Source organism: Podarcis pityusensis (assembly GCF_964106645.2).
Source record: "Podarcis pityusensis genome assembly, chromosome: 1".
In the NCBI taxonomy this organism is placed as follows: Eukaryota; Metazoa; Chordata; class Lepidosauria; order Squamata; family Lacertidae; genus Podarcis; species Podarcis pityusensis.
Window position 1 is genome coordinate 22865189 of NC_138028.1, and position 18798 is coordinate 22883986.

Consider the following 18798-nt stretch of genomic DNA (forward strand, 5'->3'; position numbering starts at 1 on the left):
CCCTCATCCCTCAGCATTTAGGGTCTTCTCTCCCTGGGGTGGGATTGACAGGTCAGATTCTACAGCCTGTTTAGGGCTTTTGACTGATGCCAGCCTTGAATCTGGCATGTTGGGCTACTGAGTGCTTTCAGCTGTGGTTCCCAGGGTTGCCATTTTTTTTACTCTGGAGTGCAGAACCTCCAAGTGTCTCTATTTTCCAGAGACAGTCCCAGATTTACAGGAGCTGTCCCGGTTTTTAATTTGATCCCAGAATGCCCCACTTTTTCTTAGGATAGCCCTATTTGCATCTGAGAAATACTGGAGGGTATGGAGTTATCTGACCCCCAAGTCATCTGAAGGCAGCCCTGTATAGGGAAGGTGGTTTTTTAAATGTTTAATGTTTTATTGTTTTTTATAAATGTTGGAAGCCACCCAGAGTGGCTGGGGCAACACAGTCAGATGGGCGGGGTCGGAAAAGTCAGCCTCTATTCTTGCTGCCCCCTGAACTTGCCTTTGCTATATATATATTTTAAAAAAAAAAATAAATGCAGCAAAGGAGCAGGGTTCGAAAGAGCAGATTTCATCACTCCACCCTCTCTTAAAAGCACATAGATCTAGACCTTCTTCAAATGCATATCAGGTACATGGATTGCCCAACAGATCTGGGTGTCTCAATATGGGTGTAATTTGCCATGTCTATAACAAGTAATGATGGAAGTCTGAGAGATGCAACTCAGGTTACTCACAGTGCCTTTTCTCTCCTCAAGATTGTTACGGACTTGCGCTTGTGGATCTCACCGTAACAAATACTCGTCTTGTACTCCTCACCTCACTAGGATTATTTATCAGTGATGATCTGCGCATTGTAACTGGAAAGCTGTTGCAGGTACATATGTGCACTTCTAAATATCCCTGTGTCCCCTTCCCCCAATCATCTAATGTTTTAAAAACCACTGGTAAGCATACTGCGAAAAAACTACCGTATTTTTCGCTCTATAACACGCATCTGACCATAACACGCACGTAGTTTTTAGAGGAGGAAAACAAGAAAAAAATATTCTAAACGAAACAGTGGATGTATGATTTTTATGGTTCATGCTGTGGCCACAGACATGTGATCTGATGGTGAGTTTGGGGTAGCCCAATGCAAAAATCCTGAGGATCCATGTGGATCCGTGCTTTGTAACCACGTTTTAAGTGAGGAGGGAAGGAAAAGCACTCAAGGGACAAGGAGCACGCGTGGAGAAGGAGCTTTTCGGGGAGCTGAGCGGGGAGGAGGGAGGGAAAGAGCACTGTTGCTTTAAAGGTATACTTAAGGTATTTGCCCTGTGCCTGGGTTTTTTTCCATTTAACAGTTTGCAGCCTTTTCCTTCCGCTCCTTGTTTTGAGGCAGAATAGATTTGAGCAAGTGAGGAGGACTTGGATTGCAGGGGATTCGCCATTAGCTGTGTAAAAGTGCTCATCCTTGCAGCCTGAGTGATAAGCAGCCACCAGCAGCAATAGAATGGAGCACAAAAAAGCGGTAGGGGCACTAGGACCCAGACAATGCTCCAATCTATCCTGCCTGAAAACAAGCTGCTCCGTCCCAGCCGATCAGCTGAGACGCTGAGACATGGGGATTTGCGAAATTTTCCCCTCTCCCTCATCCCCAGCCTTTTTTTTTACTTCCTGGTTTTCACTGTGTGGCTCAGAGCTCGAGGTTGGTTTTATTTTGCTGCTGGTTGCTTAAATTTTATCTTTCCTGCCGTCCCTCTGCAGCCTCATTGCTCTGTTTAGGGAGCGCACGGACCTTTGCTAGCGTCTGTCCCTCCTCCCGTGTAAGCGGCTGCTGCCCGCTTTGCTGCCATGGCTCTCCTTCCCTCCCTCCTCCCCGGCTCCAGGTCGCTTTAAAGCAAGCAAAGCGAGAGCCTCGTAGAGCGTGTAAGCGGCTCCCGCTTTGCTTGACTGACGGCAGCCATGGCTCCGATCCGTGCATTCACTCCATAACACGCACAGGCATTTCCCCTTACTTTCTAGGAGCAAAAAAGTGCGTGTTTTGGAGCGAAAACTACGGTAAGTTTGGAAGATCTCCTCCTGAAATCTATTAACAGTTCAATGCCATACAGGTCTGCTCAGAAGACAATCTCGTTCAGTTTAAGACTATAACCCTACTACACACATTTCCCTGCAAGTAAGTCCCATTGAACATGGTGAGAACTATGTCTGGGTAGGCACATCTAGGATTGCATTGTTAATCTGTGTACTAATCATTCTCTCTCCAGTTCACCTGATGAACTAAGTGTATGAAGAGGCTAAGCTGGTTGCTTCGTATGTGAACCATTTTAACCTTACCAAGGTCTTTTTCTATGCTAGGGGAAGTGGGAAACTTTGGAAAGAACTTGAAAGGACAAATTTTAAAGGTCTTGACAGCCTGGAGCAACCTAGCCAGATGGGCGGGGTATAAACAATAAAAATTATTTTCATATTCCTGTGTTTCACTTTTGCTGCATATTTTGTGATTTTAAATATCTGCCGGGGTCTCTCAATAAAGAGTACTTGCCCCAAACTTGGATCTTGGTATCCAGGACTTCTCCTTTCTTTTTTTTTCTTTGCACCAACAGTAGCTTTGCTGCAATTAATAGATACCTCTTATATTAAGATCAATCTCTGTGGCCCTGCTTCAGGAGTGCTACCTTTAGAAGTGAAGGGGATTGTGACAGGGCCTTTTCTGTTGTAGCCCCTTGTCTTTGGAAGCCTCTCCCCAGAGAGTTTTGCTGGCACCATTGTTGAATTCTTTTTAGTGATGGGTATGGTACTTGATTTCCTTTTTTTAAAAAAATGATATTTATTAAAAGTTTAAAAATTACAGAAAAAATAAAAAAAAACAGTAAGAAAGAGAGGAAAAAAATAAAAAAACATATAAAAGCAATACAATACAGCAAAAAAGAAAAACAAAGAAGAAACTAAAACAGACATCCAATATTCCATATCTTTACCTTTCCTTTACTTGTTTCATCGACCTCCTCACACCTCCCTTTTTTTGTATTCTAGTTCAATTCACTATTTCAGCAAATTCTTCCCATCTTTCTCAATTTTTATTCTATAATTTATCTTAACGGTCTAACCTTGAATTTTTTCATTTTAACCCATTATCAATCAGCTTTTACTTAATTCTTTGTTGCATTTCTACTAAAACCATATAGCTTCATTCCAGCATCTTTCTAACACTCATTCATTTTACAATGTTTCTGTAAGTATGCTTTAAATTTTTTCCAATCTTCTTCCACCGACTCTTCTCCCTGGTCTCGGATTCTGCCAGTCATTTCCGCCAGTTCCATGTAGTCCATCAGCTTCATCTGCCACTCTTCCCTGGTGGGTAGATCTTCTGTCTTCCAATAATTTGCAATAAGTATTCTTGCTGCTGTTGTAGCGTACATAAAGAAAGTTCTATCCTTCTTTGGCAGCAATTGGCCAACCATGCCCAGGAGAAAGGCCTCTGGTTTCTTCAGGAAGGTATATTTAAATACCTTTTTCATTTCATTATAGATCATCTCCCAGAATGCCTTAATCTTTGGGCATGTCCACCAAAGGTGAAAGAATGTACCTTCAGTTTCATTACATTTCCAACATTTATTATCGGGCAAATGATAGATTTTTGCAAGCTTGACTGGTGTTATGTACCACCTATAAATCATTTTCATTAAATTCTCTTTTAAGGCATTACATGCCGTAAACTTCATACCAGTGGTCCATAACTGTTCCCAGTCAGCCATCATAATATTATGTCCAACATCTTGTGCCCATTTAATCATAGCAGATTTCACCATTTCATCTTGAGTATTCCATTTCAACAGCAAGTTATACATTCTTGACAGATTCTTAACTTTAGGGTCTAAAAATTCTGTTTCCAACTTTGATTTTTCCACCTGGAAGCCTAGTTTTTTATCCAAGTTATATGCCTCCATTATTTGGTAATAATGGAGCCAATCCCGTACTCTGTTTTTTAATTATTCAAAGTTCTGCAATTTTAATCTGTCACCCTCTTGTTCCAAAATTTCCCAATACTTCGGCCATTTGGCCTCCATATTGAGTTTTTTCTGAGCCTTTGCTTCCATTGGTGACAACCATCTTGGGGTTTTATTTTCTAACAAATCCTTATATCTTATCCAGACGTTAAACAGTGCTCTTCTTACAATATGGTCTTTGAACGCTTTGTGTGCTTTAACCTTATCATACCACAAATATGCATGCCAACCAAATACATTATCGAAATCTTCCAAATCCAAAACATCCGTGTTTTCAAGAACCATCCATTCTCTCAGCCAGCAAAAAGCAGCTGATTCATAATAAAGTTTTAAGTCTGGCAGGGCAAATCCCCCTCTTTCTTTAGCATCAGTTAATATCTTAAATTTTATACGAGGCTTCTTGCCCTGCCAGACAAATCTGGAGATATCTCTCTGCCACTTCTTGAAACAGTCCATTTTATCCAAAACCTGCAGTGTTTGAAACAAAAACAGCATTCTTGGCAATACATTCATTTTTATCACAGCAATTCGGCCTAACAACGATAGCTTCAAATTTGACCATATTTCTAAATCTTTTTTCACTTCAGTCCAACATTTTTCATAGTTATCCTTAAATAAATTCACATTCTTAGCAGTCATGTTAACCCCTAAATATTTCACTTTCTTAGCCAGTGTCAGTCCTGTCTCCTTCTGAAACTTATCTCTCTCAATCTCTGTTAGATTCTTCTCTAAAACCTTAGTTTTCGTCTTATTCAACTTAAAACCTGCTACCTGACCAAATTCTTGAATTAATTCTAATACTCTTTTAGTGCTGGATTCTGGCTCCTGTAAAGTCAATACTAAATCATCAGCAAATGCTTTCAATTTGTACTGTTTGGCTCCCACTTGTATACCTTTTACCAATTGGTCCCTTCTAATCATATTTAACAAAACCTCCAAGACCGATATAAAAAGCAATGGAGAGATTGGGCAACCTTGTCGTGTTCCTTTCTCAATCTTAAATTCTTCTGTCACTACATTGTTCACAATTAATTTGGCCTTCTGTTCTGAATAAATTGCACTTATACCGTTTCCAAAACCTTGACCCACCCCCATCCCCAATAAATTCTTCTTCATAAAACTCCAGGAAATGTTGTCAAAAGCTTTCTCCGCATCCACAAATATCGAAACTGCTTTGGTATTAATCTTCACTTGTAATTTTTCTAAAATATTAATTATATTCCTCGGGTTGTCAGACAAGTGTCTGCCCGGGAGAAAGCCCGCTTGATCTTTATGAATTTCTTCTGTTAACACCTTTTAAAATCTTTTAGCCAAAATATCTGCAAAAATTTTATAATCCACATTAAGCAATGATATGGGGCGGTAATTCTTGAGTTGTGTCTTTTCAGTCTCTGTTTTCGGTATAAGTGTGATGTAAGCTTCCTTCCACGACTCTGGTGCCCTTTTCCCTTCCAGTATTTCATTACAGACTTCCTTTAAAGGTTGTATTAACCATTCTTTCAAAGTTCTGTAATATCTTGAAGTCAATCCATCCGGTCCTGGAGATTTACCTAGTTGCATATTCTGAATGGCCCCTTCTACTTCCTGTTCTGTTATTTTGTAGTTCAGCATTAATTTATTTTCTTGAGAAATTTTTTGTAGTCCATTCATTTTCAAAAATTTGTCAATGTCCATTTCTTTCTGCTTCTCCTGTGTATAAAATTTTTTAAAATACCTCTGGAAGCACTTTCTAATTTCCACTGGATTCTGTATGTTCTTTCCTTCTACTTCCAAGTTCGTAATGGTATTAAGTTTTTGTCTTTTTTTCATTTGCCAAGCCAACAATTTACCACACTTATTTGCCGATTCAAATGTCTTTTGTCTCATCTGTTTAATCTTCCATTCTATTTCCTGATTCATCATTGATATAACTTTATCTCTTTCAAAATCTCCTGGGACTTTGGTTTCACCCTCAATTTCTTCTCCCCTTCCTTTATTTTTTCCAAGATTTTGTCTTTTTTCTCATTTTGCATTCTCTTCTTAATTGCATTCTGTTGTATCAAAAATCCTCTCATGACAGCTTTACTTGCATCCCAGATTACTCTTTTTTCCACAGTAGTCCTCATCTTTATCTCAAAATAGTCTCTCAAAGTTTTTTGGGCCTCTTAATAAATTCTTCATTCCTAAACAAAGTATCATTCATCCTCCATCTAAAGGAACCAATTGGCATCAATTTCATTTCCATCTTCACAGCATTATGATCGGAGCAGGTCTTGGGGCAAATTTCAACTTTACTAGTCTTTAGAGCCAGACCTCTGGTTACCCAAATTTGGTCAATTCTTGTCCATGTCATTTTAGCCTCGGAGAAGAAAGTTCCCTCTCTTCCCAGAGGGTTCTTCGTTCTACAGATATCAACTAAGTCCATATTTTCAGTCATATCAAAGAAAGTTTTTGGTAGTCTTCCATCCTTAGTTACTGACTGTCTTTGTGCCTTGTCCATGTTTGTAGACACAACGCCATTCATGTCTCCCATCAAAATCATGTTGTAATCCATATAGTCCATCAGAGTCTCATGTAGCTTCTTAAAAAATTCCGCTTTTCCTTCATTTGGTGCATAAATACCTATTATCAAAAATTTTTCTCCTTGCGTTTGAATTTCAATTGTTACAAATCTTCCTTGATCATCTTTGAATATAAATTTTGGTGATAAACTCTCCTTTGCATAGAGGACCACTCCTCTTTTTTTTACTTTATCCGATGAGATAAATTCTTGGCCTAATCTTTTATTATTCAATAACTTCCTGTGTAACCTTGTCACATGTGTTTCTTGTAGACAAATCAAGTCCAAATGCTCTTTTTTCAATAAATGAAATACTCTCCGCCTTTTTTCAGGGCTGTTCAGTCCATTCACATTCCAGCTCAAGACCTGCAACGCCATCATGTAGTTACTTTGGTGCCCCCGCAACTGCCCCCAAAGCTTGCTCCTCTTCTGTTGGTGGTGGTGTTGGCACGTTCGCTGGGGGGTCCAATCCAAAAGATAATGTCCTTATGTCCAATGTTTCCCTGTTTGGTGATCTTCTCTCCAATGCTGTTTGCTCTGGTCCTCTATCTGGTGATCTTCTGTCCAATGCTGTTGGCTCTTTTCCAGTTCCCTTCTGTAGGTCTTCTTCGTATTTAAACAGAAACTTTATTTTATCTTCTACTGATCTTATTTTTATTTTCCTTCCTTTGAAACTGAAGGATAGGCCTTGAGGAAATTCCCACCTGAAAAAGATTTTGTTCCCTCTCAGCAGGGAAACCAAATCTCCAAAGTTGGACCTAAGGTCCAGAAGATGTTTTGGGATATCTTTGAAAATTTCCACTCTTGATTGATTTATTACCAAAGTCTTCTCGTAATGCCAACCCAAAATTTGATCTCTCTCTTCTTTAGATCGGAGGGTAATCAAACAATCTCTTATTCTGGTCTTCTCCTTCTTCCCTCCTCTTCCTAGTCTGAAGGCCCTCACAATTCTAAATTCCTCTTTTTCCAAATCCAAGTCCCAATGATCTGCAAATTCCTCCGTAAGATAGTCTATCAGGGAGTCTTTTTCCAGTTCAGGTACAGCTCTAATTCTCAGGTTTGTCTGTTTTTCCTTAAGCTCAATCATAGAAAGCACCAACCTATGGTCCTCAAGTTGTTTCTGAAGGTCTGGGACTCTCTCTGTTTCCAGCTGGGTTACCTTTGCTTCCACAGCAACAACCTTTTCCTTAACTTCCTCTGCGATCTGTCGAGTTGAGTTAGACTCCTGGATCAATTTCTCAATAGCTTCTGTATTTGAATTGACTTTTTGTCCCAAACTATTTATACTTTGTGTATTCTGATTTATACTTTGTGTATTCTGATCCAATTTTTTGTTCATTTGTTCCAGTGACTCATTTATTTTACTCAAGGCAAGTGCCAGGGCCTCTTCTGAAGTCATTCCTTTTGGTTTAGTTAATACAGCCACAGAAGAAGCAGGAGGGCCGGATGTGGAAGCTCTTCGCCAAATCTTCCCAGACCTTGTTGTCTTTTCCATCTGCCATAACAGTTAATCCTTTCAAGGTCAATTTCACAGTCCCAGAGTCTTATCTTTGGAGTTGGAAAATTCCAAACCTTGTAGCAATTTCAAAGTCTTCCTCTAGAGGGAAATGGTTACTATTTATATTATATTAGTCCAAAATGTCACTTTTTTTCCAGACCACAGTTGCACCAGTATATTTAGTATCAAATCTCAGCTATTATTACTCAGTTTCTTTTACTCCTTTTAGTCCCTATTGAGTCAGAAGAGGGTAGTTGAAACAATGTATCACTCTTGTTTCACTGGCTGTCAGTGAGCGATCTATTTATTCACAGTCTATGCAGAACTCCAAAATACAACAGTCTTAATGGTATCCCATTCCCAGGTTCTGAGCGATGGAAATTTAGCTTCTTTCCCTCTCTTTTAGCAGGCAAATATTGTCCAAAAACTCTCCCCCCTCTTCTCCTGCTTCCAAAGGGGGGTTTGCTATTTTTAGTGCTGGTAATTTAAACGTTTAAAGTAAACTTTCCAAGGCTTTAGCTTAAGCCTATTTGCTTCCGACTATTTACAAAAAAGGGAGGCGGACTTCCTGTTTTAAACCTCCCCCCGTTCGTTGCCAAATTCGACTTTTAAAACTCCAATACTTCGCTTTACTCACAGGTAATTACTTTTAAATCCAATTGTCAACAGGAAAAAGTCAGCGCTCTCCGGCAACGGCTGTGCGGCTTCACTCCGTGGAAGTAGCAGTCGATTCAAAGCACTGCGCCACTCACCCCACTTCGCTCCGGATCCCCGAAAACGGGTTTCCCCGCGAGTAGGGGGGGCGCTGATGGTGCCCGCCGAATCCCACGTTCACAGGCTTCACCCGCCTGTGATTTTTGAAGGGTCCCCGCCTTCGCCGTTGCAGCCAGACCCGATTTCCGCGGAGCAGATTCCTCTGATTGAGAGGAAATCCGCCATTGCCGATGGTGCAAACCCGGAAGTCTCGGTACTTGATTTCCTTAGGTGTTTTAGCTGTTGGTTTGTAGCTATTGGTTATTTCCTTTTATCTCACAGGACAAGTACATGCCCTGGCTAGGTTGCCCCAGGCTGTTGGTGGAAACAGGCTTCTTATGTCACTAAAAACAGCCAATGGCCATGTTAATAATATTGAGTGTAAGTGGTAAATGAATATGTAAAGTAATACACTTGTGAAATTGCTTGTGAAAAGTGTGGGAAAGAAAGTGATGATTCATACAATTTGGTCTTATTGTGTTTTATTTCAGTTCAACAAACCAACCTTATGTGGCTTTGAAATGGTGAGAAATTGCTAAATGTTGTGTTTGTTGTTCTCAGTGGTGTGTTTTTGTAACATCTCACAAATAATGTTTTCTGAAACTCTTTCCGGCATTCATTTTGTTAGCCATTTAGAAATAAGTGTCCCAAGGATCATAAATCACGTAGTATACGGATCCTAACAATGAAATCCAGAGACCCTGGTACTCTGGGCAGAGTGCTAACATTGGCTTAGTATTGACATCAAATGTGTTGTCAGAATGCATTTCCAGCATTTCCAGCATGCATTTCCAGCTGCAAGTTCAAATGTAAATGGCAGCACTCTAAAGGAGAGAAAACATAGCAATATATTGTGACACACACACCCACCCCAGCACTGACACAATGCAATCTCTGTATGCTAGGCAACTGACACCTGCAAGTCAGCCGTGTTGTTTCCATGCCCTCACCCACCTTGACGACACATAGAAGACAGAAGCTTGCAGGCACACACACACAGCCCAATAGACATAGCTTTCTAGCGACAACACAATTGACAGGAAAACTCACAGGAATCAGTTGCTTGATAGCCAACGCCTTGCTTTTTATATTCTCAGAAGACACTGAACTTCATTTCTCCACCCCACCCCCCATGCCGACCAACTGCATGGTTTGTAGACAGGGGAATTATTGGGCTGTCTTTGTTTTTATTTTTATTATGTAATCTGTGCTTTTAAATTGAAATTTATTGTTGTGAAAGACTCTCCTCCTGCAAGAGAGGGGAGTGGTTGTGGTCGGGAGCCGGACTCCGCCTCAAGCAGGGGGCATTAGCCCCCTGCCTCCCACTAACCTGGCTGGCCTACGCCCACGGGCAGGCACCCAACCCCAAATTGCTGCGGCACCAGCCTTCCGGCCTCACTTTTCGTCGTCCCGTCGCGAGTCACCCACCCTCCACTCCCTTAGAGCTCAGGGTCTCAGTTTTCTTTTGGCCTTGCTATGGACCTTAGGTTGGTCGCCCTGGTTGTCCGGGGGACCTGGTAGGAATTTTTCCATTTGGCATTAGGCTTTTTGGTTTTTTCGCCTACCTCGTAGCAATCGTCACAACTTTCGTGGTATTGGTGGGTAGGTTAGGCATTGGAATAATGTGTTGTGGTGTGTCGAAGGGCTAGGTGTGGCCATCGCCTATGCCTTCAATTTTTGGGTATTCCGTTAAAGGAATCTGGCGGTCGTGTATTCTGTCCGATGCCTGCTTGGCGGGAGGCCATGGCACGACCCTCGGTGACATCAGGGGAGAGCTTATAGTTGGATTAGCATCAACAGGCTCCAGCTACTGGTGAATAAACCCCCCTGTTTTAGACTCACCCCTCTCTGAGGGGGTGGAGTCAGCTGACGTAATCCAATGCCTAAGCCAATACCTTTTCACTTGCTGTAATCAATAAAGTTGTGGTCTTTTCTTGCCCATTAACCTTATATCACGTGCCCTCGTGTTTTCATTCCACTACGCGGGGATCGGGTCCTCGAACCACAACTGCCCTGAGATCTGCAGTTATAGGGCGGTATATTAGTAGTAGTAGTAGTAGTAGTAGTAGTAGTACTGGTTTATCACAGTCGCAGTTCACAGAGGAATTGCTGTGCTGAGGGATGTGTGTAGATGAACTCCTTTTACTCTTGCCCCAGTCACAGACTCATCCTGGAGATTGCTGGAGTAACAAGCTGAATGAGGGTTGGGGGAAGGGATCCCTCTTGGCCCATTCCCATTAATACAGAGAATAGAGCTATAACTCACAAAAACGTTTGTAAATTGCTTAGAGGCTATTGCAATTAAGCAGTATATAAATTACTGTGATAAAACAGTGAGTTTTGAAAGCAAGACACAGGATACTGCATTGTATAGTTCCAGTTGCTAGTTTCCACTTGTGTGCTATAATTTCAGAGGATAAGAGTAATTGGGTCCCATTGAGGCCATATAGCTATCCTTTGATCTGTGAATTCCCTGACAAGGTTATATAAACAGCTGTCAGTGTGTTAAATCAGAATTCTGTGCTGCATGAGAAGAACAGAAAGAGGCAGTGGGGTAGTTTTCTTTTCTCCTGACTATCATTGGGAGCTGGAATGAGATCTTGGGGAAGTTGGTATCTCAACTACATCTTGCTCTGCTTCTGACATCTCTGTAATTCTGTCTACTTTTGGCCATCAATTCTCTTGAGTTCTTCCACCACTAGCACCACTACTAATATCACTGGCATTGCCACTAGAAACTAGAAAGCTAGTCCTGTTTTCTGACATTTGGCAGTATTGTCCACTGTCTTCCTTGGCTCCACAGAGGTTTTTAGGCAATGTGTGATAGTTAGAAAGGACGACTTGTGCCTCAGCAGACCCTTTCAGAATCTTAACAGCTATACTATGCAAATGCACTTGGCATGCTAAGTATTTCCTTGTCTTTTTCCGCCCACAGGATGATTATCTTAAAGCTGAAATATGGTACAGCCGCCAGTGTCTAGCTAATAAAGAATTATATGAAAGTAAGGAAACCAGGGACTCAGCCAGATTGGTAAAGAAAAAGTGATTTATATGTGTTGAATGTGTAACTTGAATCCATGGGTTCTCCAACGTTATGGAGAAATATAGCTGTGTCATCTAATGTCCTAATGTCTGCTTCCAATGTCTTCATGTAGCTGTTGAATAGCATGGGGGACAAAATAGCACCCTGCAAAACTCCATAGTGTAAGTGGAGGCAAAGAACGCTCCCGCAATGCTTGCCTGCAATAAACCAGCTCAAGCCAGAGAGCATGCCTCTCCGCTCATACACACTTATATATTTTAAGGCATGTAACAAAAATAATTTCAACATTTCACCCTGAGTTCTTTTTAACTGTTCACATGAAACTGGGTTGATGCCTTTTGTAAACTATATTTTAGAAGTGCAAGCACTGAGTTGTAGCTAATATATTTCTGCTTTTCTTGCAGCGGACTATGTTGGGCTGTCATTCAACAAAGATAAGTCATTGAGCCAGGTAAGGCAAATGATGATAAAACCTTATGAAAATATAGTTGAGGTTTGGTGCATTCTGTTCAGTACATAATTTGACTTCCTGGCCACCTTGGCAAATTAATGTTCAGAAATCAAAAGGACAGTTGAGCAAATTTATTACTGGAAGCTTTTGTGGTCGCTATCAGAGCTTTTAGGGAACTGGCTGCCATATGCTACTAGGATAAGTTCAAAGTTCTTATATTTATTTACAAAGCCCTAACTTGTAGCATAAGGAGCTTATGATAGCATAAGGAGCATCTCAACCTTTAGATCACTACCTGATCACTGAGGTCTTTGGAGGAGTCCCTGTTTGGGGTCCCCGCACGTCCTTGTATTCACCAAGGGCCATTGGTTCAGTACTGTGGGTCCAAAAAAGCAGGTTCAGAGCTCCAATCCAAAACAGGCTTCTGATCTAGGCTTCTGAGTCCCACAACAGTTTCTGGCAGAAAATTCTATCAGTTTAAACATATACACAGGCCCTGCTTTCTGCCTGCTAGCCATGCAAAAATTCACAAAATGTCCAAATGTAAAGAATTACTCTATGCCTCGCTATACACTCCACAGATTCAGATATCTGAACATCCAGAGTTTACCCACTTTCTTAATTCCTTGCATCTTTGTGCTTTGCTAGTCGGTGGCAGCTATTTGGGGGAAGAAACCATGCAGGGAGGGAGGGAGCGAGAGAGAGAGAGAGATCGGAGAAATCAGAGCAGGAGAGATTGGACATTTCATTTCCCCCCTTTGTCTTTCTTTTGCTGTTAAGCTGCAGCCATCTCAGGAAGAAACCATGGAGAGACAGGATTGGGGTGGGGGTGGGGGGGAGATCATACAAAGACCACGGTTAGAAACGTTCACACAGGAATTGATGGAAATGATGTGAATGCTTGCCCATGGAATGATTTCCAGGGAATGCATAGTGTTTGGTTAGTAGGACCTGTGTGTACTTTTTAAAAAGCATCAATAATGCACAGTTTGGCCCTTGCTCTTGTAAAATCTTCTTGCTTTGCTTCTTGCTTGCTTTATACAGGAGAGGCCTGCTGAGTGGAGCACTGACACGGCGAGTTGCTGCCACTTACCAGGAAGGAGGACAGGAGGGGCAAGGTAATGGGGAAACCACTGCTGCATGGGTGCATCATCATCAACATCATCATGTTGGTGCACCGTACAGCTCTGACCTTTCTGTTGCCTTGGTCCTCCACTTCTCCCTCCTGGTCAGTGGCAGTGGCTGTCCTGCTAGGAGGCCAGGTACACACCATTGCCCCTCCCCACTAGCCACTCCTGTATATTCAGAGTTCAGTGGATTCTCTAGCAAAGCTTTTAAATTCGAACAATGATATATTTCTAAATCGATTACTTTGCATCCTTTTCTTCTTCTTGTTTTTTTTATTAAAAAAACAGGAATCAACTTGTTTCTATAGCAATGATACATTTCAAAAATGGCATAGCTGCTTGCCTCACAAAATGAAAGGTGAAAGGCACTTATCCAGACGCGTGGTTTCTTTTCTTGTTGATTATGAACAGAACACTGGCATCGCTTTGTTATCTCAACAGGTACAGTGCACCAAAGGACTCTGATTTAATTATTATTTAATTGATAACTCTGAACAGATGGCAATTTGCTGCTATTGTTTAGAATGGATTCTCATTTTTTGTGATGTGATTTATGGTTTGGTGAAAGCATTTTAATTGAATTAGAAAGGGGGCAATTCGCAATGGATGGGACAACTGATTGAAAGCCCCCTCTCCCCATTTTCTCTGGCTGACCCACCAATATCAAAACTGTGTCCTGCAATAGCCTCAACTCCCTCCCCACCCCACTGCCAAGCTGAGTTCCTTCAGGAGGAGTGGTGGGATATTAATTAACTAATTAACACATAAACTTCCACAGTTCACCTAAGTTCACAGGTAGTCTATGAATGCCTTTCTGAAGAATATAGATCTTTCTGTTCCCTTTCAGTTCCATGATTCCAATATATATGTTGGATATTTTCTCCAAAACAATGGCTATGGTGATGTTTTAAAAAGGAAACATTTTAAAATGAGGCATTGTATCTTCTGGTGCTCTGATCCCTGCAATTGTTGTCTTTTCTAAAACATCTCTTCTTCTTTGTCAGTTACAAATGCCACAGGTGCCTTCTCCCTCCCTTAGAACAATAATTAGGCAATATATTTTTTATTGCCCCTTAGAAGGCAGAGGAAGTGCCCAGATAGATTGCATCTGGGCACCTCTTCTACTGCATTCTTAAGGTCAGTAAAAGTGTGTTGTTGTTGTCTAATTGCTCTTGGCCAGCCTTTCTTTCCCTCTTAGGCAGGAGGGCATTCAGCTAACTAAAGGTCCTGATTCTGGGACTCATAGGTGCCAATTCTCTGGGGCCCTGGGTGCCCAAACCCCCACAAAATTCCCCATGAAGGGGCCAGGCACCCACAAATTTTGGTGTCAGGGCCAAGCATGCGGCATGGCACCCACGACCCTGGGCACCCACGACCGCGGGGCCAAGCTGACACTCCTGCTGGGACTTTGAGGCCTGTCTAACAAGCACTTCCTGAAGAGGCAGAAGCAGCAGTGTGGTAGAAAAGAAAATGAAATCCGTACCTGGATTACTTGATCTTCTTGCAGCAGAAGGGCATTCTGCCCATCTGAGTGCAGTTCTGGCTCCATATGGCAGCTGTTTGAGCCAGCACTTCATGTATGTTCCCTTTTCTCAGCTTCTTTTCTGAACTTAGAGGTCCCAGCATCTCAGAAAGTGCTTATTAGCTATGCCTAAGGGATGAACCAGGGCCTTCCCTTCAATGAACGCCTTCCTGGCAATGAGAAGGTCTTAACCAAGTATAAATTGGCTCTTGTTAGGGCAACTCTACCTGCCCAGTTCTAACACTCTGCTTGGACACTGTGTTTCTGCTGTGGCACCCACAGATTTTGGTGTCAGGACCAAGCATGCTGCATGTCACCCACGACCCTGGGCACCCATGGTCGTGGTGCCAAGCTGACACTCCTGCTGGGACTTCGAAAGCACGTCAAAGTGCAAGTAGATAAATAGGTACCGCTCCGATGGGAAGGTAACCAGCGTTTCCATGCGCTGCTCTGGTTCAGCAGATGTGGCTTAGTCATGCTGGCCACATGACCCGGAAGCTGTACACCGACTCCCTTGGCCAATAAAGTGAGATGAGCGCCGCAACCCCAGAGTCGGTCATGACTGGACCTAATGGTCAGGGGTCCCTTTACCTTTACCTTTAAGTGATGAACCAGGGCCTTCCCTTCAATGAACACATAGCTGTCAACTTTTCCCTATTCGAAATAAGGGAATTTCCCTTAAAAAAAGGGAAACGTTGACAGCTATGAATGAACGCCTTCCTGGCAATGAGAAGGTCTTAACCAGGTATGAATTGGCTCTTGTTAGGGCAACTATACCTGCCCAGTTCTAACAATCTGCTTGGACACTGTGTTTCTGCTGTATCATTTCTTTCTTTGATAATGCATATGTTTAACTGTGTTTCCTTCTTTTTCTTCCTAGAATCGGGCCTTGATATCAGTGCATAAGTTAACAGACGGCAGCATGAATAAAAAAAGAAAATTCCCAGCCTTCTGGTTTCCAGATCCGCGATTTATACCAAAAGGATTGTATTTTCACACAAACAGCCATTTTCTGTATGCATATGGCAGTCAGGTGTGTAAGAAGGAAGGTGTATTAACAACTGGCACATAGTGTTGCAAAGGTGGCATTCCAACCCCCAACCTCTGTCAAACGGTAGCAGGATTCTGGGGGTTCCAGACCCTCACCCTGCGGCCGTGTTTCCCTTGAGAAGCAAGACACAGAAGTCACACATCCTCCAACATTTCTTCGATGAAAATAGGAACCCCTCATTCCATAACAATAATTCTACTATTTATACCACACACATCTTACTGGGTTGCCCCAGCACTCTGGGCAGCTTCCAACGTATGTAAAAACATAATAGAACATTAAAAATTAAAAAAACCAACTTCCCTATGGATTGCCTTCATACAGCTCGGGGGTTGGATAACTCCATACCATCCAACATTTTTCCAATGAAAATAAGGATATCCTAAGGAAAATTGGGATATTCCTGGATCAAATCAGAAACGGGGATGGCTTCTCTAAATCAGGACATCCCTGGGAAATGGAGACACTTAGAGGGTTTGAGCAGAGGCTGTCATAGCTTTAAGAGTTAGGATTTATTCACATAGTTACACCTGAATTTAGATGGAGGGGGTCCAGATCTTAACAGCACAGTTATCTCAAGAGAGGCTTCCCCCCCCCCAGCACTGCAGTCCAAGGCATCTCTCCCAGCTTCCCCGTGGCCTGCCTGCCAAGATCGTGCTCCTTTCCTTTTTCTGTTCCAAGCCTCCTGCCCAAAGCCCCAAACTCTTCGTGTGACATCGCACCCAGTTACCCTGGCAACCTTCCAAATTTCCTGTCTCTGTTTATATTTGGGGGCGGGCGGGAGGGGAGGACAGTTCTCTTGGATTGCCAGTGGCCCCATCTTGTTTCTTAATGGCTCTGTACTTAGCTTGTGGCTAGGGTAATCTTCCTTTATCCTGCATGATGGTTCAGCCTGCATTTTTACATTGCTAAGCTGTCTCACACCTAGGTTAAGACATCAAACCATTATTAATTTCTTTTTTAAAAAAAATATGGGTGTCTTGACTCTGGTGGGCAGTGAGAGCACACCTTGCTCCAGGAAGAGAAAGTGGTTTGCATTGAAACTGCTGCTACAGCGGAGAGGAAAAGGCTCTGATTTGGCAGCAGTTTCAATGCAAATTTGGGCAGGTGCCTGGGACGGCTCACCTGACTGCCCCCTGGCATGGTCATGATGTTGGGTGATTGAAAGGTGTGTTGTCCTGCACGCTGGTCAAAAGTTGGCTTGCTGGATGTGCTTGAGTAAGATGCATGTAATCTGAGTTCTGCAGGCACGCAACAGAGTTGCTATCCTGTGGGATATATTGTCCAGTGACTTGTTTCTGAATATTCATTCATTTGAGCATAACTCCCAGATCACCCTTATCTTCAGAGTGGTTAATAGTCAGGAGCTAACAGAGAGACAGCCAAACCACTGTTCCTCACCCCTGGAAGTCTGCATCTATGTGACTTTTTGTAAATATTCGTCAGCATCTTCAAGACAATGTGGTGGGTGCTTTTAGGTATCTCAAATGATGGGGTGTTAGAGGAGGAGGAGTACCTTTATTGGGGGACCTTCTGGGGTAGTCTGTCCACCTTTACTTCCTACCTTGTGCTCAACTCTCACTTGTGGCTCCTATTAGCTGTGAGTATGTGACAGCGGCCACACCCCAGGAAATGGCTTTGAGTGACCTGCTAAACCAGGTGAGGGTTGCTGATGGGTTTCAAACCTTTGATGAGTTAGGGACTTACCCTGCTTGTGAAGACAGGCTGTGGTGGATTGAGCAAATAAAACCCATTATAGTCCAGCGGTCAAGTAGATGGTTTCTGCACATTCTGTAGAAGGACATGAGGGGCAGGTGAGGCTCGTCAGCCTGGTAAGATAGCCCATCTAAGAGAAGGAAAACTCTGGTCCTAAACCTCTGCTGCGTTGTGGGCTATATTAGGGAGAAGAAAATGCTAATGAGCAAACCCTACACAAATCTGGTCTGGAATCCCTAAGATGCTTGGATAACTCCTTGTACACCTCCTTCCTGCAACTCCTGCAATCAAGTTATATGGTCTCAGCGGCTGCCCCCAGTCATCTGTTTAGCTGCCGCATGTATTGCCCTGCTTTCCTTTGGACCACATCAGCAAGACCAAGAGGGGGGCCTTGTTTTTCTGGGCAGCCCATGACCTCCACACTCACTGCCCAGGCTTGTACCCCTTTTAACATTTACATGAAAGCACTGGGATAGATCATCAGGGGGTTTGGGCTGGGTGTCCATCAATATGTGGATGATACCCAGCTCTACCTCTCTTTTAAATTGGAACTAGTGAAGGCAGTGAAGTTCCTGTGTGAGTGTCTGGAGGCGGTTGGAGGATGCATGGTGGCTAATGGATTGAGGTTGAATCCTGACAAGACAGAAGTACTGTTCTTGGAGGATGGGGCGGGCTGGTGTGGAGGACTCCCTGGTCCTGAATGGGGTTACTGTGCCCCTGAAGGACCAGGTGCGCAGCCTGGGAGTCATTTTGGACTCACAGCTGTCCATGGGGGCGCAGGTCAATTCTGTATCCAGGGCAGCCGTCTACCAGTTCCATCTGGTACGCAGGCTGAGACCCTACCTGCCCACGGACTGTCTCGCCAGAGTGGTGCATGCTCTAGTTATCTCCCGCTTGGACTACTGCAATGTGCTCTACGTGGGGCTACCTTTGAAGGTGACCCGGAAACAACATGCGGCAGCTAGATGGATGACTGGGGGCAGCCGCTGAGACCATATAACACCTCTCCTGAAAGACCTACATTGGCTCATAGTACATTTCCGAGCACAATTCAAAGTGTTGGTATTGACCTTTAAAGCCCTAAACAGCCTCAGCCCAGTATACCTGAAAGAGCA

General features: G+C 42.9%; 2 protein-coding genes across 8 annotated transcripts in view; both read left to right on the forward strand.

The window, feature by feature from the left end:
- The window catches only part of LOC308481584 (cation channel sperm-associated auxiliary subunit beta-like), a 122947-nt gene that overhangs the window by 12402 nt on the left and 91747 nt on the right, over positions 1-18798 (forward strand). The gene's annotated exons all lie outside the window — the stretch shown is intronic.
- Positions 1-18798, forward strand: part of LOC308482069 (cation channel sperm-associated auxiliary subunit beta-like) — a 60077-nt gene that overhangs the window by 12087 nt on the left and 29192 nt on the right. For all 7 annotated transcript variants that reach the window (XM_081015088.1, XM_081015087.1, XM_081015089.1 and 4 more), the window contains 6 exons: positions 747-865; positions 9265-9297; positions 11709-11775; positions 12221-12267; positions 13683-13835; positions 15797-15949. In XM_081015088.1, the coding sequence (XP_080871214.1) occupies positions 747-865; positions 9265-9297; positions 11709-11775; positions 12221-12267; positions 13683-13835; positions 15797-15949 (572 nt within the window). The remainder of the gene's footprint in view (positions 1-746; positions 866-9264; positions 9298-11708; positions 11776-12220; positions 12268-13682; positions 13836-15796; positions 15950-18798) is intronic.